Below are 23,380 nucleotides of genomic sequence, written 5' to 3' on the forward strand. Positions count from 1 at the left end.
GACGCTTGTCCACAGTGAAAGTGTGAAAGTAAAGTAGAAACAAATTCCATTAAACGTGGATGTTGTAAAGATAAAGATTATCAAGGAAAGAGGGGCTCCTTGATGGTCCAGAGGAACTGTTCACCTGGGCTGTTGACCCAAGGCGAGCCACACCTACAGTATTTGTTATCTTTCAAGTCAAGTCAAATTTATATATAAAGCATATTTAAACACAACCCATGTTGACCAAAGTGGTGTACAAACCATAACAGGTAGCTAAAATCACAAATACAAGAAACACAGGTATAAACAACAAGGCGCACAGCTTAAAGGCACAAAATAAACAACACACGAGCCTAGGCACAAGCCAAAAATCTGCCACATCAGGAAGATTCAAACGCTAGTGAATAAAAGTAAGATTTGAGCCTGGATTTAAAAGAGTCAATGGAGGGGGCAGAGCTGATAGGGAGGGGAATGCTGTTCCACAGTCTAGGGGCTACAACAGCAAAGGCACGGTCACCCCTGAGCTTAAGTTTAGATCGCGGGACAGCCAGGAGCCCCAAGTCAGCCGACCTGAGGGACCAGGAAGTAGAATAAGGGGTTAGTAGGTCTGCGATATAGGAGGGGGCCAGCCCATTTAGGGCTTTATAAACACACGGGAGAACCTTAAAACCAATTCTAAACCGTACTGGTAGCCAGTGGAGAGAGGCCAGGATAGAAGTAATATGGTCCCTCTTCCGGGCACCTGTCAGGAGCCTGGCTGCGGTGTTCTGGACCAGTTGTAGGCGGGACAGGGACGACTGTCTAATCCCAGTATACAGGGAGTTGGAGTGGTCCAAGCAGGAGGATATAAGGGCACGGATGACTTTCCCGAGATCTTCGAAAGAGAGAAACGACTTGATTTTGGCAATAGTACGAAGCTGGAAAAAACTGGCTTTTACTACTGCATTAACTTGCAATTAACTTGGAATCAAATATCACACCAGGGTTTTTGACATGGGGTTTGACAAGGGTGGACAGGTTACCAAGACTGTTGGTAATCACTTTGATGGAGTCAGGGGGCCCAAATAGGACAACTTCAGACTTGCCTTCATTCAGCTGCAGGAAGTTTTGTGCCATCCAACACTTTATGTCCTCAAGGCAGTTCATGAGGCTGACTAGATTTGACTGGTCGTTTGGTTTCAAGGGGAGATAAAGCTGTGTGTCGACAGCATAACAATGGAAGGAAATGTCGTGTTTTTGAATGATTTGGCTGAGAGGAAGCATGTATATAGAGAAAAGAATGGGACCTAGGATAGAACCTTGTGGGACCCCGCAGGAGAAACTAGCTGGAGAAGAGGAAAATTTGCCTATGCTGACGGAGAAGCTTCTATTTTTGAGGTAGGATATGAACCAGTTCAAGGCAGTGCCATCACACCAACCCCGTACTGGAGACGGTCTATTAAAATGGCGTGATCCACAGTATTGAACGCTGCGCTGAGGTCAAGAATGGCAGAGTCACCTGAGTTGGTGGAGAGGAGGAGATCATTGTACACTTTCAGCAGGGCAGACTCCATGCTATGATAAGCCTTAAAACCTGACTGAAATCTTTCCAAGCTGTTGTCTTGGTATAGGTAGGGCAGCAATTGACTAAGAATAATCTTTTTGAGAACCTTTGACATGAATGGAAGTTTAGAAATAGGTCTGTAGTTACTAGGTAAGGTAGGGTCTAGGCTGGGTTTTTTCAGGAGGGGCTGGACCACAGCACGCTTGAAGCAGGTTGGAACGGTCCCTGTGGCCAGGGAGCTGTTGATAATAGAGAGATGCTGGGACCGTCTATGTCAAAGACATCCTTCAGGAGGGCAGTGGGGACAATGTCAAGGGGGCAGGTCGCAGGTTTCATGGTGGAAACAATCTTTGTAAGGGAGGGTAGCGTGATGGGTATTTATGTTGAAAAGAGTAAGATATTTACAGAATTCAATATTGCTGGGTGATTGCTGCTTTATAATTTACAGGTATTAGTGATACCACTCACTCACTCACTCAAGATTTGACCGGTTTCTTGTAAACATCCAGGACAATGAAAATCTTTGGAACTGACTGGCATTTCCAGGATTGTTGTGAAGTTACAGTGGCAGCTCACAACCCTCCATCTTCCTGGCAAAGGGTGAAGAGCTGTAATGCATTCTGTGTTTGTTTCAATGCCCTGGCACTGTGCCTGGGTGAACTCATTTGGCAGCAGAATATTGCTCAAAGGCCCCTGACAATTTGCTCTGACCAGACAGCATTTCAGTTGAATAGAACCAAGGCACTGGATGGGGCACCATGTCTAGTGAGAAGGTAAAGTCTGATGCAAAGGAAATGTCATTGTGCAAGGATTGCATCTTCATTCTTAGCTCTTCCTTCCAAAGGCGAGCAGAGGGTTCCATGCTGACCAGCCTGACAGCCAAAGCATCTTTTGACAGAAGGACAGGGTCCTCAGACAGTGCCCCACATCACTGTGGCAGCCTGGAGCTTACATGTAACCCACAGGAACTTCCTGCAGCCTGTTCGCCATTCCTGAACAAGCCAAGATCTGACTGGATCACCTGCCCTAGTTTACAATCAAGTTAGCTCAGAGAGAACACTACAACTAAAACTACTGGGGGAGAACTTTGTGGACAAGGGGTGGAGCAGGGTTTCAAGAATTAGTTACACTAGGAAGAGCAATTCTCAGTCCTCCAGCTAACTCCAGAATGGATGTTACATCTCGACAAGGTCAGGCTGAGATGATCACACGTAAACTCCCTGTGATTGCACCAAGTTCTCCCAAAATGGCAAAGGCTTAGCTGCTCTGTTCAGCCCACTCACAAGAGACTATTGCCCTGGAGACATGTTCAAAAGCCCCTGCCCTCGTGGGAAATTCTACTCAAATCAATGAATAAATTTGAAGGGTAAAAGAAGCTGGTGTCAGAAATTGCCAGGAAAATGTATCTGGTTAACTAGTGTCCCGCAGGAGGGACAGAGGAGCCCTGAGAGTCTTCTACCTTGTGTCCAGACTCAATGAAGACTTGAGAAATCACATCAAACATGGAGAAAGAAACCTCCCCCTAATTCCCACCCACTGTTGTCCCTCTGTTGATGAATTGATAGTTCTCCATCTTAAACACTTGGGAAAAGCACACTGTAGTAATGGCAGAAAACATAGTCCAGTCTTGTCCAGTAGCACCGTTCTCAACTGACCTGGCCAAACCCTGATGCCAACAACATCACCCTCACCCACCTGTTCATTGCAGGAGGGATCCTACCCAATCCTCAGGGGTGTGAGCACCTGGTCACAACACTGAGGGATTCCTCTCTCTTCACATGGCACGACTGCTGTGCCAGCATAGACCGGATCAGAACAGGTGAGCAGCTCCATGCTCTCGCCTGGGTTGGAATTGACTGAGCAGAGTCAGTGTGGCAGGTCAACTCTGCTCCTCTTCAATCTGCAACCTCTCGGTCAGGCACATCCCCTAATCCACCACCACAGGCAAGGCTAGGATCAGGCCTGGCTCAATAGGGAGCGCAGCACAGGCTTCTTCACTCACATCCAATGGCCGTTCCCTCTGCTGTCACTTGCCCAGGTAACTCAGCAGCCCCTCCCAAACCTATCATTTTGACCATCAAGACAGAGGCAGAAGCCACGGGCCATCTATCCTCCCTCGCTGTCCACCCTCCCTCGCCGTCCACCCTCCCTTGCCATCTTCGCTGTCGATCCTCCCTCGCCGTCCACCCTCCCTCGCCGTCCTCGTCGTCCATCCTTCCTCGCTGTCCAGCCTCCCTCGCCATCCTCGTCGTTCATCCTCCCTCGCTGTCCAGCCTCCCTCGCCGTCCACCCTCCCTCGCCGTCCATCCTCCCGTGCTGTCCACCCTCCCTCGCCATCCTTGCCGTCCATCCTCCCGTGCTGTCCACCCTCCCTCGCCATACACCCTCCCTCGCCGTCCACCCTCCCTCGCCGTCCTCGTCGTCCATCCTCCCTCGCTGTCCAGCCTCCCTCGCCGTCCACCCTCCCTCGCCGTCCATCCTCCATTGCCGTCCACCCTCCCTCGCCATCCTTGCCGTCCATCCTCCCGTGCTGTCCACCCTCCCTCGCCATACACCCTCCCTCGCCGTCCACCCTCCCTCGCCGTCCTCGTCGTCCATCCTCCCTCGCTGTCCAGCCTCCCTCGCCGTCCACCCTCCCTCGCCATCCATCCTCCATTGCCGTCCACCCTCCCTCGCCATCCTTGCCGTCCATCCTCCCGTGCTGTCCACCCTCCCTCGCCATACACCCTCCCTCGCCATCCACCCTCCCGCTCCGTCCTCGCGGTCCATCCTCCCGCGCCATCCTGGCTCAGAAATAAATGCCTTGCCCTTCAATTGGTCTGAAGTCCTGCAAGTTCCCACCAAGAGGGCCATGGGCATTGCAGGGGCAATTATATTTGGGCAATAGATGGTGGTCTGGCCAGGTACACTCACACCTCTAACAGCAAAATTAAAAAAAAAATTGACAGTTCATGTCACTGGGCAGAAAAGGTCTGTGGTCAGTGCTCCCGCCGGGGTAAGTGTTGGGAAGGGTTTGGTCACCGGCTGTAAGAAGTACCTTGCCATCCTTGGCGGTGAAGTCTCGTGTCCTGTAGGAGACCTGGGTCCGGCCATCTTCAACGATCTCGCGGACCAGGGGAATCTTGGCCACTTTGTCCTGCCGCTGGTAGGTATAGGATGATTGCAGGAAGGAGATGATACTTTTGGCTACAGGGCAAGAGCAGAGATACGTGTCAGTGAGTGATGAGATAAAACCAGTAAAGGTGACTTACCCACCGACAGCAGAGCTTCCGCTGATCTCCCTCAACAGTAGGGCAGTCAACTGGAAGAGGGCAGAGGTGGTGAAAGTATGGCTGAGAGCAGGGTGAGCTGCAATGGGTGGAGATGGGGCACCCAGTCCCGTTGACATCTCCTCAACAGGAGGTTAAAACGCAGACCAGTAAAGGGCAATCTGCTAACAGAGAGGCTGGAGGGTGGGAAGGGATGCGGGGGTCTGCTGGTCATTTGATGCTCAGGTTGTGATGTGGAACTGAAACAAGTTGGCACAGACTGACAGTCCCATATCTCTCACATCCAGTTCTGGCAAGTGTTGGAGGAACCCATTTAATGCCCTGGGTCTGGAGGATCACTATAAGCTTAGGAGCAGCCTATCTATGGGATTGATCATGAACACAATTAAGAAGCTTTAGTGCCAGGCCCCGTCGGGCTGATGCAAACTCCCAAACCATACCAGATTCTTTAATGATGGTGATGTCCACAAATCGCTTGCCGATCTCTGCATTTCCCAGAGGAACATCCACGGCCTCCACCAGTAACTGCTTCTCATCATCATCTTCATCCTTCACGAAGAGTGGGACACGCACATTGACTAATTCCACCCCGTCTAGGAATTCCACCTGTCCATGGGCATCTGCCAACAGGTCAAAGAGGACATTTCAGCAGTCAATATTCTCCAACACTCTAACAGGACAGCCGTGAAGAGGGAGCAGACTACTCCACCGAACACCCTCTTCAGCTTAATAACTGACTGCTCTGGTTACCCCACAGAGCACCCACAGTCTGTCCACAGAGCACCAGCCCTGGCAATGGACTCCAAACACCATTCCTAGTGATCCATTCCACACATCTCCAGTGATTGAACTCCAAGCCCCACCCAGAGATCCACTCCACACCATCCGTGAAGGGAAGAAACGCAGAGAGCTCTATGTTCCAGATCCCTGGCTACTGGGGCCATGAGTAACTGCACAGAAACAGTTAAATTCAGAAACGTTTGAGAGTAGAACTGAAGGAGAGCTGACAGTTCAGAGGGTTTAGGCAGCAGAGGACAGTGGTGATAAAGACAGGCAGAGGCTAAACAATCAACCTCCTATTTCATCTCCAGTCCCAACTAATCCATTCCATGTAATCCTCTCCCACCCTGTGTGATCCACTGCATTTAACCCACTCCCACCTCATCCTACAGACAGTTGGGGCAGGCTGGCTCACTGCTGCTCTCTCACCTCGATCAGATGCCACTGTGTAATAGCCGGGGGTGACTTTCAGATCGTTGAAGATGCCCATGGTAACCTGGTGCTCGGTGAGTTTCACGATCTCTGGTTCTGCAGCGCGGGGAGCTGGCAGCTGCGTGTCAATAATAGTGAGGTCTGATCTGTGACGGAGAAAACCCAGAGTTAACCAGCACATACCACAGCTCTGTGCGAAAACTGAAAAAGCCAGGGTTGTTTCCTTTTGGCAGAGATCGTTAATGGGGGAAGTTCAAAAATCATAGAGTGAGCAAGGAGAAAGGATGGGTAATCACTGACTGCAGTGTGTACTAGAGCCACAGAAGGAGATGGAAGATCACCAGATCAGCTCCGGCTCTGTATTCCTCGTGATCCAGTACAATACTGAGGAGGTGCCACACTGGCAGAGGTTTCCCCATTTCAAATAAGCACCCCTCTCAGTGGCTGTTACAACATAGTGAAAATGGAAGTGAAATATTCACCTCTCAGTCAAAATGTTCACATTATAGAGCCATACAACACTATATCTTTAGAGCTTATAGAACCTTCTGTGCTCACTTTGACCACCAGAACAGGAAGGAACCATCGCTCCCCATGTCTCCTTTGGTCTCGGAACCTAAAGATGACGTGCGGGCTGCCTTCGAGGGAGTGAATCCAAGGAAACCATCCGGTCTGGACGGAGTACCTACTGAAGGCCTGTGCTGACCAGCTGGCTGCTGTATTTACAGGTATCTCCAACCTATTGCTTCGGCAGTGTGCGATACTCAGCTGTTCCAAAGAAGCTTCAATCGTATCAGTGCCCAAGAGTGGGGCAACCTGTCTAAATGACTATCGCCCAGTGGCACTTCCATCCACGGTGATGAAGTGTTCTGAGAAGACGGTGTTGAAGCATATCGGCTCCTGTCTGAGTGGTGATTTGGATCTGCTCCAATATGTCTACCAAAGCAACAGGTCTTCAGCAGATGCCATCTCGTTGGCTCTTTACACAATATCTGGACAGCAGATATGCACAGATCAGGATGCTCTTTATCAATTGCAGTTCAGCATTTAACACCATAATCCCCTCAAAACTAATCAGTAAACTCGGAAGCCTGGGCTCAATACCCTCTTGTGCAACTGGATCCTGGATTTCCTCACTTATGAACCCCAGTCGGTTCTGATTGGCAAAATATCTCATCCACAATCTCCATCAGCACAGGAGCACCACAGGGATGTGTGAGTAGCCCCTGCTCTACTCACTTTACACCTCTGACTGTGGCTAAGTACAGCTCCAACACCATATACAAGTTTGTCGATGACACCACTGTTGTGGGCTGTATCAAAGGGGGTGATAAATTAGCATACAGGAGACTGAAAACTTGGCTGAGTGGTGTAATAACAACAACCTCTCACTCAATGTCAATAGGATAAAGGAACTGATGGTAGACTTCAGGACAGGGAAACCAGAGGTCTATGAGCCAGTGATCACTGGAGGATCAGAATTGGAGAGGGTCTGTCACTGTCTCAGAGGACCAGTCCTGGACCCAACATATAAATAACATTGTGAAGGAAGCACGATAATGCATCTACTTCCTCAAGAGTCTGTGAAGGTTTGGCATATGATTGAAAACCTTGGCAAACTTCTATAGATGTGTGGTGGAAAGTGTGCTGACTGATTGCATTACGGCCTAGCACAGGAATACTATGAGCAGAAAATCCAACAAAAGGTGATGGATTTGGTCTAGTACATTGTAGGTACATCCCAACCTCTGAGCACATCTATATGAAATGTTGCCGTAGAAAAGATGCATCCATCATCAAACATAAAAAATGCTGGTGAACGCAGCAGGCCAGGCAGCATCTATAGGAAGAGGTACAGTTGACATTTCGGGCCGGGACCCTTTGTCAGCCTCACCACCGAGGCCATGCTCTTTTCTTGCTGCTGCCATCAGGTAGAAGGTACAGGTGCCTCAGGACTCACACTGCCAGGCTCTTGAACAAAAGGGGATAACTATATTCAATTAAGGACTCTACCTTGTTACTTCATGCTCGTTATTTATTGCTATTTATTATCTGCATTTGCATAGTTTGTTTACAGTTTACAGATCCTGTTTACAGTTACTGTTCTATAGATTTGCTAAGTATGCCTGCAGAAAAAGAATCTCAGGGTTGTGTATGTGGACACATGTATGTACTCTGATAATAAATTTTACTTCCAACTTTGAACTCCAAAATCCAAAGCAATACACACTAAATGCTGGAAGAACTCAACAGGTCAGGCAGCATCTATGGAAATGAACAAATGGTCAACATTTTGGGCCGAGACCCTTCTTCAGGAAAAGAAGGGGAGAGAAAAAGGTGCGAGGTGAAGAAGGAAGATAGCCAGAATGTGATAGGTGAAGTCAGGTGAGTGAGAAAGGAGAGTGGACCACGGGGGAGGGGACCCTGGGAGAGACTGATCGGTAGATGACAAAAGGTAAAAGGCCAGAGTGGGGAAAAGAGGAAGAGGGAGGGGGGAGGGATTTTCTTTAAAAGGCTCATTTCCTATAAAACACTTGGGAGTGTTACAAGGTTATGGAAGATGCCACATAAATGAAGGTCTTCACTTCTCGATGGAGGAAGGAAGAGCCCTCGGGTCCTGGTCCTCACTGAATGGCTGGATAAAATGATGATAGTCCCTGCAGCATAATGTCTACTCAGACACAGTGTTCACATACACCAGGGCTGCAAATTTGTCTGGCAATGGGAAAGGAATAAGCAGAAAATCAGTTGAGGAAGTCATTGAAAAACAGAGATGGTTTGGACTCAACCTGCAGAGAAGGTGGGCAGGTGGATCTGGAACAGGAGTTCAGGATGGGGTACGGAGACAAGCAAGGTATAACACACAGGTTAAGAGCAGAGAGATTACAGGGGAACTGCTGGTAAAATGTGTGCTGAAATCACCTACCTCTTTCCACCATCAGACTGAGCCCTGAAACAAAAGAAACAGATATTTAGCAAGAAATAGACACATTCTCAGAAGTAGGTTGTACAGGCTTCCGTCAGCGACAGTGAAGGAAGGGGGAAGGGGGAAGGGGGAAGGGGGAAGGGGGAGGGGGGAGGGGGAAGGGGGAAGGGGGAGGGGGAGGGGGGAGGGGGGAGGGGGGGAGGAGGGAGGAGGGAGGGGAGGAGGGGAGGAGGGGAGGAGAGGAGGAGGAGGGGAGGGGGAGGGGGAGGGGAGGGGGAGGGGGGAGGGGGAAGAGAGAGACACAGTGATGTGAATGTAGGGCAGAGAGAGAGAGTGACATACAGCCACAGGCATAAGAGGCAGTGAACAAGAGACTTGCAAGGACCAAGGGACAAAAATAAGCGGAGAGAGATACAGAGGCAGAAGAGGGGAAGGGGAGAAGTTAAAAACAATGAGGCAGTGGCGGGCTGGGGAGGGAGGAGCAGAGAGGGAAATAGAACAGCAAAGATAGAGAATGAGAAGTGTGAGGGGCAGGGATTGGCAGAGTGGTGAGAGGGGTCAGTCAGGGTGGGTGAGGGAACAGAAAGGGGAGAGAGAGTACAATTGAGAGAGTCACAAACAAGAGAAAATCTGCAGATGCTGGAAATCCAAGCAACACACACAAAACGCTGGAGGAGCTCAGCAGCCAGGCAGCACCTATGGAGAAGCGTACAGTCAACGTCTCGTGCTGAAAAACTTTAGCAGGACTGGAAAAAATAAAAGCTGAGGAGGGAAAGGGAAGGGAGAGGGGTCACAAGGAAACAGCGAAAGAGAGGTTGACTGTCAGAAAGGCACCGTGGAACATCCATACCTGAACGTAGTATTACGGACAGCCTGAGCCCCAGGAATTCGTTTATACACTTCGTTGAGCTGGAAAAGATAATGGCAGCCACAGCTCAGGGCCAATACATCACATCATTACGCTGACAATCTGTGCACACCAGTCTCAGAGCTTCCCCCACCCTCACTCCATCCACGCTACTGCCCTTTCACAGCACCAGACTGCAGAGACAGCTCACCCACAGCAAGACAACCCAACTGTGCCACGGGAGGACCCCACACTCCCACACTGCCCCGGTGGACGGGAGGATGCTGTATCATCTACATTTGCCCAGCTGCAGGCTGGAAGAGACTGTGTACAACACAGTGTGTGGGGCTGCTCCACACCTTCTGCAGCCCCAACCTAGTCATGTGTGACCATCCAGTATGAAAAGGGGGCATGGAGGGAGGAGCATATCCCAGTAAACTTGCTCCAGGCGTGGCCAAGATGGCTATCTATGAGTCCTGGAGGTGGCTAGTGAAGACCTCTGCTCAGGCTGACTGCTTGGTAATTTTCCAGGGATATGTCCACACCTGGGTAACCATGGAGAAAGAATACACCGTGTCCATAGAAACATAGAAAATAGGTGCAGGAGTAGGCCATTCGGCCCTTCGAGCCTGCACCGCCATTCAGTACGATCATGGCTGATCATCCAACTCAGAACGCTGTACCAGCCTTCCCTCCATATCCCCTGATCCCTTTAGCCACAGGGGCCATATCTAACTCCCTCTTAAATATAGGTAATGAACTGGCCTCAACTGTTTCCTGTGGCAGAGAATTCCACAGATTCACCACTCTCTGTGTGAAGAAGTTTTTCCTCATCTCGGTCCTAAAAAGCTTCCCCTTTATCCTCAAACTGTGACCCCTCGTTCTGGACTTTCCCAACATCGGGAACAATCTTCCTGCATCTAGCCTGTCCAATCCCTTTAGGATTTTATACGTTTCAATAAGATCCCCCCTCAATCTTCTAAATTCCAACGAGTATAAGCCTAGTTCATCCAGTCTTTCATCATATGAAAGTCCTGCCATCCCAGGAATCAATCTGGTGAACCTTCTTTGTACTCCCTCTATGGCAAGAATGTCTTTCCTCAGATTAGGGGACCAAAACTGCACACAATACTCCAGGTGTGGTCTCACCAAGGCCTTGTACAACTGCAGTAGTACCTCCCTGCTCCTGTACTCGAATCCTCTCCAGGGGTATCAGGGACGTGTCTGGCCACCACAGGAGATAGGTGAGGATGGGAATATTTTAATTTAGTCTTTCTTAGTCACTGTTTTTGTCCTAGTGTTGTCATGTGTTATGGTAGCAACTTAAAGTTGCAATACATTTATTTCTGTAAAAAAGGCACACTTACATTTTCATCCACCATAAGCCGCAGCTGTTCGGAATCCCTCGAGTCTGGGTTTTTCAGCTCGTGGTTGAACATTCGGGCAGCTCGTAGGGTCAGGTTGTACAGAACTGAGGGAGAAGAGCAGAGCGAGGGTCAGAGAGACCTTTGTGAAAGCTTCAAACCACAACTCGAAAAGCAGCAAGAACTTCCCCTCTACACATGAAGTCTGTACTTCCTCACTATCTCACACCTGACCTCAATCTACCTGGTATTGGCTTTGCCTGCACTGCACTTTCTCTGTGACTGTTACACTTTAATCTGCCATCTGTTAATGCTTGCTCTTGTATCACCTCCCTGCACTGTTGCAATGAATTGATCTGATGAACAGTATGCAAGGCCATTTGCTCATGGTATCTCAGTACGTGTGACAATAGCAAACCAGCTACATTTCCCCAACAACTGTCAGCCAACATGTTGTTTGCTACCACTAAACACTGGAGGAATTCAGCAGGTCAGGCAGCATCTATGGAGGGAAATGAACCGTTGACATTTTGAGCTGAAGCCTTTCATCAGGACAGGTGAAGGGCTTTGACCCGGAATGCTGATCAGCACTTCTGTTGCACAGTTCTGTGTCAGTTTTCAAGCCCCTTGGAAACATTTCAACATGATCTATCTTTTAAAGCTCAAAAATCTGGCAGCTCTGGTCTTTGCTGGAGGAGGAAGAACCCCCACAGGCTTTTTCAACATTGGAAATGCAAGAAGCTGCTTCTAAAAACAGTTCCCAGCCTTCTCAGTTCAGCCCTTCCCCTTGCCGTGACACCCACCAGTATCCTTGGGGCTGATCAGCTGGGAGTGCACCGTGGCCCCCTTGTGTACATTGTCTGTCACCTTCCACCGGACAATATCTGTGCCGTCCAATTTGTTTGTCCGCTGCATTGGCGTGTCCAGGTAGTTAGCAGTGAGCTTGCTTTGACGGAGCATGTAGTGGTCTTCCTTAAACCCAACCATGGTACCTGGAAAAAGAACCATGGACAAATCCAGTAACTGTTCAGCTTAAATGAAATTGACTTTATTTCTTACATCCTTCGCATACATGAGTAAAAATCTTTATGTTACGTCTCTGTCTAAATGTGCAATCATAGTAATTTATAATAAATAGAACAGTCAACGTAACAGAAATACACTCAAATCAGTGTGAGTTCATCAGTCTGATGGCCTGGTGGAAGAAGCTGTCACGGAGCCTGTTAGTCCTGGCTTTTATGCTGCGGTACCGCTTCCCGGATGGTAGCAGCTGGAATAGATTGTGGTTGGGGTGACTTGGGTCCCCAATTATGTCATGGGCCCTTTATACACTCTTGCCCTTGAAACTGTCCTGAATCATGGGAAATTCAAAACTACAGATGTGCTGGGCTGTCCACACCACTCTCTGCAGGGTCCTGCGACTAAGGGAGGTACAGTTCCCATACCAGGCAGTGATGCAGCCAGTCAGGATGCTCTCAATTGTGCCCCTGTAGAAAGTCCTTAGGATTTGGGGGCCCATACCAAACATGAGAATTGCTGTGTAAATGGCTGATAATTGTGCCAAGTGCTCTATCTCCATCCTCCGATTTTCCGTGTAATTTTATGCTTCCACATTCTTTAATCCTTGCAAAGCATGGTCAATATAACAATTGCAAGGATTAAAGGATGTGGAAGCATAAAATCGGAGGATGGAGATAGAGCGCAAGGCACAATTATCGACAGTTTACACAGCAAATCTCATTTTGCGCAGAGGCTAATAAAATACTTTATTAACAAAATACAGTACATCCTTGGGTGTAGAAACATAGAAAACCTACAGCACAACACAGGCCCTTCGGCCCACAATGCTGTGCCGAACATGTACTTACTTTAGAAATTATCCAGGGTTACCCATAACCCTCTATTTTTCTGAGCTCCGTGTACCTATCCAGGAGTCTCTAAAACACCCTATCGTAACCGCCTCCACCACCATTACAGGCAGCTCATTCCAACACTCACCACTCTCTGCGTAAAAAAACTTAGCCCTGACATCTCCTCTGTACCTACTTCCAAGCACCTTAAAACTGTGCCCTCTCGTGTTAGCCATTTCAGCCCTGGGAAAGAGCCTCTGACTATCCACATGATCAATGCCTCTCATCATCTTAATGCCTCTCTATCAGGTCACCTCTCATCCTCCGTCGCTCCAAGGAGAAAAGGCTGAGTTCACTCAACCTATTCTCATAAGGCATGCTCCCCAACCCAGGCAACATCCTGGTAAATCTCCTCTGCACCCTTTCTATAGTTTCCACATCCTCCTTGTAGTGAGGTGACCAGAACTGAGCACAGTACTCCAAGTGGGGTCTGACCAGGGTCCTATATAGCTGCAACATTACCTCTCGGCTCCTAAACTCAATCCCACGGTTGATGAAGGCCAATGCACCATATACCTTCTTAACCACACGGTCAACCTGCGCAGCAGCTTTGAGTGTCCAATGGACTCGGACCACAAGATCCCTCTGATCCTCCACACTGTCAAGAGTCTTACCATTAATATGATATTCTGCCATCATATTTGACCCACCAAAATGAACCACCTCACACTTACCCGGGCTGAACTCCATCTGCCACTTGTCAGCCCAGTTTTGCATCCTATCAATGTCCCGCTGTAACCTCTGACAGCCCTCCACACTATCCACAACACCCCCAACCTTTGTGTCATCAGCAAACTTACTAACCCATCTCTCCACTTCCTCATCTAGGTCTTTTATAAAAATTACAAAGAGAAGGGGTCCCAGAACAGATCGCTGAGGCACACCACTGGCCACCGACCTCCATGCAGAATATGACCCATCTACAACCACTCTTTGCCTTCTGTGAGCAAGCCAGTTCTGGATCCAGAAAGCAATGTCCCTTTGGATCCCATGCCTCCTTACTTTCTCAATAAGCCTTGCATGAGGTACCTTATCAAATGCCTTGCTAAAATCCATATACACTACATCTACTGCTCAACCTTCAGCAATGTGCTTAGTCACATCCTCAAAAAATTCACTCAGGCTCATAAGGCACGAACTGCCTTTGACAAAGCCATGCTGACTATTCCTAATCATATTATACCTCTCCAAATGTTCATAAATCCTGCCTCTCAGGATCTTCTCCATCAACTTACCAACCACTGAAGTAAGACTCACTGGTCTATAATTTCCTGGGCTATCCCTACTCCCTGTCTTGACTAAGGGAACAACATCCGCAACCCCCCAATCCTCCAGAACCTCTCCCGCCTCCATTGATGATGCAGAGATCATTGCCAGAGGCTCAGCAATCTCCTCCCTCGCCTCCCACAGTAGCCTGGGGTATATCTCGTCGGCTATACCTGCTTGTACCTGGTATGCATCATGCCCATCGCAATCCCCAGGTAGGCAGGCCCTGATGGCCACATACTATATGTGGCTCAGATACCCACCACACAAAGCTTTGGTAGAAATGAGCTCACAGTGTGTATCATCATCGGACCCTGAACCAATGTACATCTGATCCAACCTCTGAGCCCGAGATACTCCACAACTGAGGCTGTTTGAGACAACGACCCCGTCCTGAATTTTAAGGGCAGATTAACGTTACCTTGTGCACAACACGGCAACATGGCACAGCAAGGCAGCCTCGCACAGCAAGCCTGGGAGAAGAGAGAGACATCATTACCAGCACAGTCCAAAGTCAGACTAAATAATCACAGAGATGTAGTTTTAGAGACCTTTCGATCAATTTTAAACCGACCACTTCAATAAAAGCTACAAGAGAACATACAATGTAATTGGGCAGCAGGGTCTGAAAACACAAAACCAATTGTGGGACACCCCAAAAACATGATAAACTACAAGTAGGCCACTCAGCCCTCAAACCTATCCCATCATTCATTGTGACCATGGCCAATTTATGCTGGTCTAAACTTCCTATAATCCTTGGTTCCTTTATCCTTCAAGAATTTATTTATGCAACTCTACTGAGACTGGAGACCAAAACCCACCGATTAAGCCAATCCCATTTCCAAGCTCTAACAAGTCTTAATCCAAGCCACAGAGTAGTTTCATAAGATGATATATTTAACGAAAGTACCCCCAGTCAGAAAGAGTGGTAGACATTCAGTATACTGCCTATGTTTCCATCCTGAGCTGTGTGGGTTTCAGCACAAGTACTGGTCAAATACAGGGATGGTTCCCATCTCCTCCACCTCATCAAGCAATGAGCACCAAACCCCAATGCCCACTGAATAAAAAAACACAACCTCTTCAGTCCACCTAACCCTTTAAACAGTGACCTTATGGCCCGCCTATCGTCCTCTCTATTACAGGAACTAGGTTCTTGCTGTTCACCTAACATAATTCTCCTCTCAAACAAAATCACCCTACCTAGCCAGCTCCTCCTCATACTAAAATTCTACAACCCAGCAGCATTTTCCTAAAGTGGAATAACTTAGCAGGCTGAACAGCACTGGAAAGAGGGAAGGAATTGTCGCTGTTTTGGGATAAAACTCTGCATCCTGATCTCCTCCCACAGATTCTGTCCCACCCACTGCCTTCCTTCAGCAGACTGTGTGTTTCCTCTTGCTGTGCTACAGTACCTTAATGATCCTGAAGGGTCCAAGTTCCAACATCACCTCCCAGCTCGAATATTCTGCGCCGATACTTAACCCGCACAACTTTATAACCACATTATTTTCTTCCCTACATCTTCTGCTACCCTGCACAGATTCCCTTGCCGTGACCTTGCAAGTCGTTTTTCCTGCTTTGGCTGCAGTTCCTATCTGCTCCCTCACTGTCAATCACAGCTGCTGATTCTGCAGGGAACATCTCAAAATCACTGCACTTATAAGACAGCAGAGGAATCAAGGACCTGAGCACAACTGCCTCCAGAGCCCCACGGCAACCCCAACCCCTCTGCAGTCAGCCCATCAACACTTCCCCTTTGCCTCCCTCCCTCAGGGTGTCATGGCCTCCTCCCTCCCGGCTGATAAAACCCAAAGAATAAACAACTTTCTCGAGACTGTCAAGCTGCCAACCTGACCCGGGCTGCACTGAGGTGCTCTCATCTTACTCTGAACACCCATGGGTGCTCAGTGCACAGGACAGAGCCGTGCAATTCCCCCCGAGACCCAGACATCTCCGCCTGTCTTCATAGATTTGCACAGCACAAAAATGGCCCTTCGGCCCATGTCTATGCTGACCTTCCTAACCGTATACTCTAATCCCAGCTGCCCCCATCACCATTGTATCCTTCTGTAAGGGGGTTTCGTCTTTTATGTTACTGCGTAGGCTAATTAAAATGGCTTCTTTGTTATGTTATACTTGGGAATGTTTCTTTGTTATGTTAAATGCGGAGAAAGTTCTTGCGCTAGCAGCTTGTTTTGGGTTAGACTGTGATAAGAAGATGTTATGAACCAATTGGGATAGTTGTTATGTTTTTGGGTGTATCTAAAGATATTGTATGCGCGGGGGGTTTTGGGGCAGAAGGCAGGAGAGAGAGACAGAGGATGGACCAGGTGCTGTGAGTCCGCTAAGGGGGTCGGACCCCGACCGGGGCATTCGGCGAGGAGAGGAGATGGAGACGGACTCGTGTGGAGCATCTGGTCAATCACCATTGTTGGTCCCAGGCCAATTGGTTCGTAACATCTTCTTATCACAGTCTAACCCAAAACAAGCTGCGAACGCAAGAACTGTCTCAGCGTTTAACATAACAAAGAAGCCATTTTAATTAGCCTACCCAGTAACATAAAAGACGAAACCTCCTTACACTTCTGTGCCTTGCCTCTTTCAATGCCTCTCTAAACACCACTTAATGTAGTTAGTGGATGTGATTGCACCACTTCCTCTGGCAGAACATTCCACAGATCTTCATCGTCTTTCCTGATATCCTCATCATCTGGCTCATGCCCACTTCTCACTAACATGGAGAGGAGATGCAGGAGCCTGAAGACTCAGACTCAACATTTTAGAAACAGCTTCTTCTCCTCCGCCAGCAGATTTCTGAATGGTCCATCAACACTTCCTCATTATTCATTTTTTGTACCATTTGTTTTTGTAGCTTGTAGTATTGTTTATACATTTCACTGTACTGCAGCATGAAAAATTCATTCTGTTTAAACATGCCTTCAGCTTCCTTTAAAACTCCTTCCTCTCACTTTAAACCTCTGCCCACCCTGCAGAAAAGATTTTAACTCTCTACCAAGTCTTTGCCAATCCACAGTCTGACGTGCACCTACTTCCCTCTACAGACAGGGCGGTGACCGAGGAGCTACTCACCCGAAAGCAGGCGCAGTACTTCCAGCACAGCAGCAGCAACAGGCCCAGCAAGAGCATGAGGAAAATGATGAGCGGAATAAGCCAGAGGAAGCCTCCGGGAGGGCACTCTGGAAGAGAAGAAGAAACCATCAGAGTGGGATTGACTTCCTGCACAGTGCACAGTGAGGCTGGAGCATGGATCACTGAAGAGTCAACGACACCTGTGGTGCCCTGTAATGTTCCTCAGCTTGTACATGGATCTCCCAGCCACCCGTCACTCCTGCGGACTGGAAGAGACAATGTACCACATGTACAGGGAGTGTGTGAGACTGCAGCTCCTATTCGCACATCTGTGGGGACTGCTCATCACCTTCTGCTTGTATTTTAGCCCCACCATATTTGGTCATCCAGTAAGGGGGCTGTGGGTTTCAAGGGGGAGGAAAATGTCTTGGTACATATTGGTACCGATGACATAGGAAGGAAAAGCAATGAGGTCCTGAAAAAGAGAATTGAGAGAGCTAGGTAGAAAGCTGAGAAGCAGGACCTCCCGGGTAGTAATTTCTGGATTGCTGCCTGTGCCACACGCCAGTGAGGGTAGAAACAGGATGATCTGGCAGATAAATGCGTGGCTGAGAAGCTGGTGCAGGGGGCAGGGCTTCAGGTTCGTGGATAATAGGGATCTCTTCTGGGGGAGGTATGACTTGTTCTAAAGGTAACGGGTTGCACCTGAACCTGAGGGGGGACCAATATTTGTTAGAACCGTTGGGGAGGGTTTAATCTAACTTGGTGGGGGGGGGGGTGAAGGGACTCAGGGTAGGACAGATGGTAAAAAAGTAAAGATAGCATACAGTCAGACTGTCAGGAAGGGCAGGCAAGTGATGGGGCTTAGTTGCAGCCAATAGGCTGAGTATCAAATCATTAGGGATGAAGAATCAGAAAGGATAGTAAATATGGTACTCAAGGTGTTGTATCGAAATGCGTGTAGTATAAGAAATACGGTGGATGACCTTGTTGAAATGGTACAGGTAGCCAGGTATCATGTGGCCATCACTGAATTGTGGCTGAAGGATGGTTGTAGTTTGGAGGTGAATGTTCAAGGTTACATGTGTAAGGGATTTCTTCTTTTATGTTACTGCTAAAGCTAATAAAATGGCTTCTTTGTTATGTTAACTGCTGAGAAAGTGCTTCTCTCTCGCAGCTTGTTTGGGTTATAATTACTGATAAGAGAATTGTATTCATTTGGTAACCAATTGGGATAGATGTTATTCTTTCTTGTGTGTCTGTAAGCTATTGTTTTCGCGGGCTTTGGGGCAGAAGGCGCGACGGGGACTGAGAGAGGAGACACGATGCTGTAAACTGGGCAACGGGACGGATCCCGAGCGGGAGTCCGAGGCCCAGGGTCTTCAGCGAGGAGAGGAGACGAAGACAGACTCGTGTGGAGCATCTGGTCAACCACCGTGGTCAAGGAGGTCGGAGGGGATCGAATGGTGGAAAGAAGACTCGGTTAATTGAGCTCCAACTGTTGTGCACAAAGTGGTTGAACTTTGATAAGTTTGGCGCCTTTTACTTTCCCTTTACATTTTATCTCTATTAATTACATAGTTCCAAATAAGATCTATAAAGTCTAATCATTTAATCGCATATGGTGTATTGTCTGTTATTTGGCGGGGTGGGGTATATCACACAGCATCCACACAAACTTGACTACCCAGTCTGGCAGGGCCGGAGGCTGCTCCCCCTAGACGAAAGCAGGCTGAGCGAGCCTGAGGCTTACCGGGGGGCTACACATGTTGTATTGGAGAGATGGGAAGGTAGGCAGAGGGGATGGTGTGGCTCTGCCGGTAAAGAATGGCATCAAATCAGTTGAAAGATGTGACATAGGATCGGACAATGTTGAATCCTTGTGGGTTGAGTTAAGAAACTGCAAGGGTTAAAGGACGCCGATGGCAGTTATATACAGGCCTCCCAACAGTGGCTGGGAGGTGGACCACAGGTTACAACAGGAAATAGGAAAGGCGAGTCAAGAGGGCAATGTTATGGTAGTCATGGGAGATTTTAACATGCAGGTCAATTGGGAAAATCAGGTTGGTAATGGACCTCAAGAGAGTGAGTTTGTTGAATGCCTAAGAGATGGCATTTTAGAGCCGTTTGTCATTGAGCCTACTAGGGGATCAGCCATAATGGAAGGGTTTTATGTAATGAACCAGAGGCGAATAGGGAGCTTAAGGTCAAAGAACGCTTAGGAACCAGTGATCACAATATGATTGCGTTCAACTTGAAATTTGATAGGGAGAAAGTGAAGTCTGATGTAGCAGTATTTCAGTGGAGTAAGGGAAATTACAGTGGTTTGAGAGAGGAGTCGGCCAAAGTAAATTGGAAGGAGCTGCTGGCAGGGACATCAGCAGAGCAGCAATGGTGTGTGTTTCTGGGGAAAATGAGGAAGGTGCAGGACATATGTAATCCAAAAATGAAGAAATACTCAAATGATAAAGTAGTACAAACGTGGCTGACAAGGGAAGTCAAAGCTATTGTAAAAGCAAAAGAAAGGACATTCAATAAAGCAAAAATTAGTGGGAAGATAGAGGACTGGGAGGTTTTGAAAAACCTACAGAGAGCAACTAAAAAAAAAAATCATCAGAAGGGAAAAGATGAAATATGAAAGCAAGCTAGCAAATAATATCAAAGTGGATAGTAAAAGTTTTTCCAAGTATGTTAAAATTAAAAGAGAAATGAGAGTGGACATAGGACCTCTAGGAAATGAGGCAGGAGAAATAATAACGGGGGCAAGGAGATGGCTGATGAACTAAATGAGTATTTTGCGTCAGTCTTCACTGTGGAAGACACTAACAGTGTGCCTGATGTTGTAATGTGTGAAGGCAGAGAAGTGGATGCAGTTACTGTTACAAGAGTAAAGAAGGTGCTCAAAAAGCTGTAAGACCTAAACATACATAAGTCACCCAGACAAGATGAAATGCACCCTAGGTTTCTGAAAGAGGTAGCGTTAGAGGTTGTGGTGACATTGGAAATGATCTTTCAAAGCTCATTGGACACTGGCACTGTGCCAGAGGACTGGAAAATTGCAAATGTCACTCCAATCTTTAAGAAAGGAGGAAGGTAGCAGAAAGGAAATTATAGGCCAGTTACCCTGACCTCAGTGGTTGGGAAGATGTTGGAGTCAATTGTTAAGGATGAGGTGATGGAGTACTTGGTGACACAGGACAAGATAGTACAAAGTCAGCATGGTTCCCTTCAGGGAAAATCCTGCCTGATGAACTTGTTGGAATTGTTTGAGAAGATCACAAGTAGGATAGATAAAGGGAATGTAGTGGATGTTGTATATTTGGACTTTCAGAAGGCCTTTGACAAGGTACCACACACAAGGCTGCTTACCAAGTTAAGAGCCCATGGTATTACAGGAAAGTTACTAACAGAGTTAGAGCATTGGCTGATTGGTAAGAGGCAGCGAGTGGGAATAAAAGATCCTTTTCTGGTTGTCTGCCAGTGACGAGTGGTGTTCCACAGGGACCGGTGTTGGGACCACTTCTTTTTATGCTGTATATAAATGATTTAATGATGGAATAGATGGCTTTGTTGACAAGTTTGCAGATGATAAAAAGATTGGTGGAGGGGCAGGTGGTGTTGAGGAAACAGGTAGGATGCAGAAGTACTTAGACAGATTAGGAGAATAGGCAAGAAAGTGGGAAATTAAATACAATGTTGGAAAATGCATGGTCATGCACTTTGGTAGTAGAAATAAATGTGTGGACCATTTTGTAAACGGCGATGCCATGTTAGCATTCATTTCAAGAGGTCCAGAATACAAGAGCAGGGACATAATACTGAGGCTTTATAAGGCACTGGTGAGCCTCCCCTTGAGTATTGTGAACAGTTTTCCAGCCCCCCAGTCTTAAAAAAAGATGTGCTGGCATTGGAGAGGGTCCAGAGGAGGTTCACAAGGATGATTTCAGGAATGAAAGGGTTATCATAGGAGGAACATTTGATGGCTCTGGGTTTGTACTTTCTGGAATTCAGAATGATGAGGGGGGATCTCATTGAAACCTTTCGAATGTTGAAAGCCCTAGACAAAGTAGATGTGGAGAGGGTGTTTCCCATGGTGGGAGAGTGTAGGACAAGAGGGCACAGCCTCAGGATAGAGGGGCGTCCATTCTAACAGAGAAGCGGAGAAATTTCTTTAGCCAGAGGGTGGTGAATTTGTGGAATTTGTTGTCACATGCAGCTGTGGAAGCCAGGTTGTTGGATGTGCTTAAGTCAGAGATTGATAGGTTCTTGACTGGACACGGCATCAAAGGTTATGGGAAGGAGGTCGGGAAGTGGGGTTGAGGAGGAGATTTAAAAAAAGGATCAGTTGTTGAATGGTGGAACAGACTCAATGGGCCAGATGGCCTAATTCTGCTCCTATGTCTCATGGTCTAAGATGTCCTTGTTCCTGGGGCTGGCAAAGATAGCTATCCAGTGGTTTTGGAAGCAGGCAGTGATTGGGCCGGTTGCCTGGTAACTTTTTGGCTCTATATTCATCTATCACTGGAGAAAGGGCATGTGGTTTCACAGGTACTAGGGAGGCTCTGATTCTGCTGGGCACGAGGGGGATAAAAGTCATCCCAGGTAGGGATGGTAATGTTCTAATTTAATCTGTATTTGATTGGACAGCAGCGCAAATGTTCCCGCACAGATCTGGAGTGGAGCTTGAAAAAGCAGCCAGTTTTCAGCAGGTGTCTTTGATTGGACAGCAGCGCAGATGTAGTAGAATCTTTCCCATGCAGGTCTGGAGCAGAGCTTGAAAAACTCTGTCTCCATAAAAGAGTGATCATCATCGGAGCGGTCATCATCAGAGCAGTCTGAGTCAGAGTGGTAAGGCTTTGGCGAGAACAGGCTGAGGTGAGATGAGTAGATAAGTTTGTTTTTTTATTTCTTTTTCTTATTTAACTCTTGAGATAATAGGGGATGCATCTGCAGAGACAGTGTTCTGTTCTGGGTGTCAGATGTGGGATTTCCAGGAGACTTCCAGCCTCCCCGATGGCCACGTCTACACCAGGTGCATCGAGATGCAGCTACTTAGGGATCATGTTAGGGAACTGGAGCTGCAGCTCGCTAATCTTCGGCTTGTTAGGGAAAGTGAAGAGGTGATAGACAGAAGCATAGGCAACCGTGGCTGACAAAGGAAGTTAAGGCTGCATAAAAGCCCAGGAAAGGCCATTTAATGTTGCAAAAGTGAGTGGGAAGTTGGATGATTGGGAAGCTTTTAAAATTCAATAAAAGGCATATAAAAAAAAGCCATAAGAAGGCAAAAGATGAAATATGAGGGCAAACTAGCTAATAGTATAAAGCAGGGTACTATAACTTTTTTCAGCTTTATAAAGAGTAAATGGAAGGCGAGAGGTGTTATTGGACCACTGGAAAATAATCCTGGTGAGGTATCAATGGGAAACAAAGAAATGGTGGACGAACTTAATAAGTACTTTGCATCAGTGTTCACTGTGGAAGACACTAGCAGCGTGCCGAAGTCTGTGAGTGTCAGGGAGCAGGAGTGAGTGTCATTGCTACCACAAAGAAACAAGTGCTAAGCAAATTGAAATGTCTTAAAGTGGACAAGTCACCTGGACCAGATGGACTACATCCCAGAGTTGCTAAAGAGGTAACAAATGCATTTGTCATGATCTTTCATGAATCTTTTGATCTTGGCATGGTTCTGGAGGTCTGGAAAATTGCAAATGTCACTCCACTCTTTAAGAAGGAATGAAGGCAAAAGTAAGGAAATTACAGACCAGTTAGCCTAACCTCAGTGGTTGGGAAAGTGTTGGAGTCCATTATTAAGGATGAGGTTTCAGTGTACTTGGAGATTAGTCTATATACTAAAATTCTCATGCTCTGTCTATCTGTTTGTGACCTCCAATTAGCATAAACTGTGCATTACAGCGGCACTTTTTTTTGATAAATCAACTTAAGATGTGCTAACTTACAGAATGCA

At 47.5% G+C, this 23,380-nt stretch overlaps 1 protein-coding gene across 2 annotated transcripts in view; it reads right to left on the reverse strand.

Moving 5' to 3' along the window:
• The window catches only part of itgb4 (integrin, beta 4), a 146,251-nt gene that overhangs the window by 52,517 nt on the left and 70,354 nt on the right, over window positions 1-23,380 (reverse strand). For both annotated transcript variants that reach the window (XM_072242036.1, XM_072242035.1), the window contains exons 18-26: window positions 17,416-17,522; window positions 14,741-14,792; window positions 11,947-12,135; window positions 11,147-11,250; window positions 9,783-9,841; window positions 8,933-8,956; window positions 6,004-6,152; window positions 5,235-5,414; window positions 4,563-4,711 (exon numbers count right to left, since the gene is read on the reverse strand). In XM_072242036.1, coding sequence (XP_072098137.1) covers window positions 4,563-4,711; window positions 5,235-5,414; window positions 6,004-6,152; window positions 8,933-8,956; window positions 9,783-9,841; window positions 11,147-11,250; window positions 11,947-12,135; window positions 14,741-14,792; window positions 17,416-17,522 — 1,013 coding nt within the window. The remainder of the gene's footprint in view (window positions 1-4,562; window positions 4,712-5,234; window positions 5,415-6,003; window positions 6,153-8,932; window positions 8,957-9,782; window positions 9,842-11,146; window positions 11,251-11,946; window positions 12,136-14,740; window positions 14,793-17,415; window positions 17,523-23,380) is intronic.

The sequence above is a fragment of the Mobula birostris genome, chromosome 24 (assembly GCF_030028105.1).
Source record: "Mobula birostris isolate sMobBir1 chromosome 24, sMobBir1.hap1, whole genome shotgun sequence".
Classification (NCBI taxonomy): Eukaryota; Metazoa; Chordata; class Chondrichthyes; order Myliobatiformes; family Myliobatidae; genus Mobula; species Mobula birostris.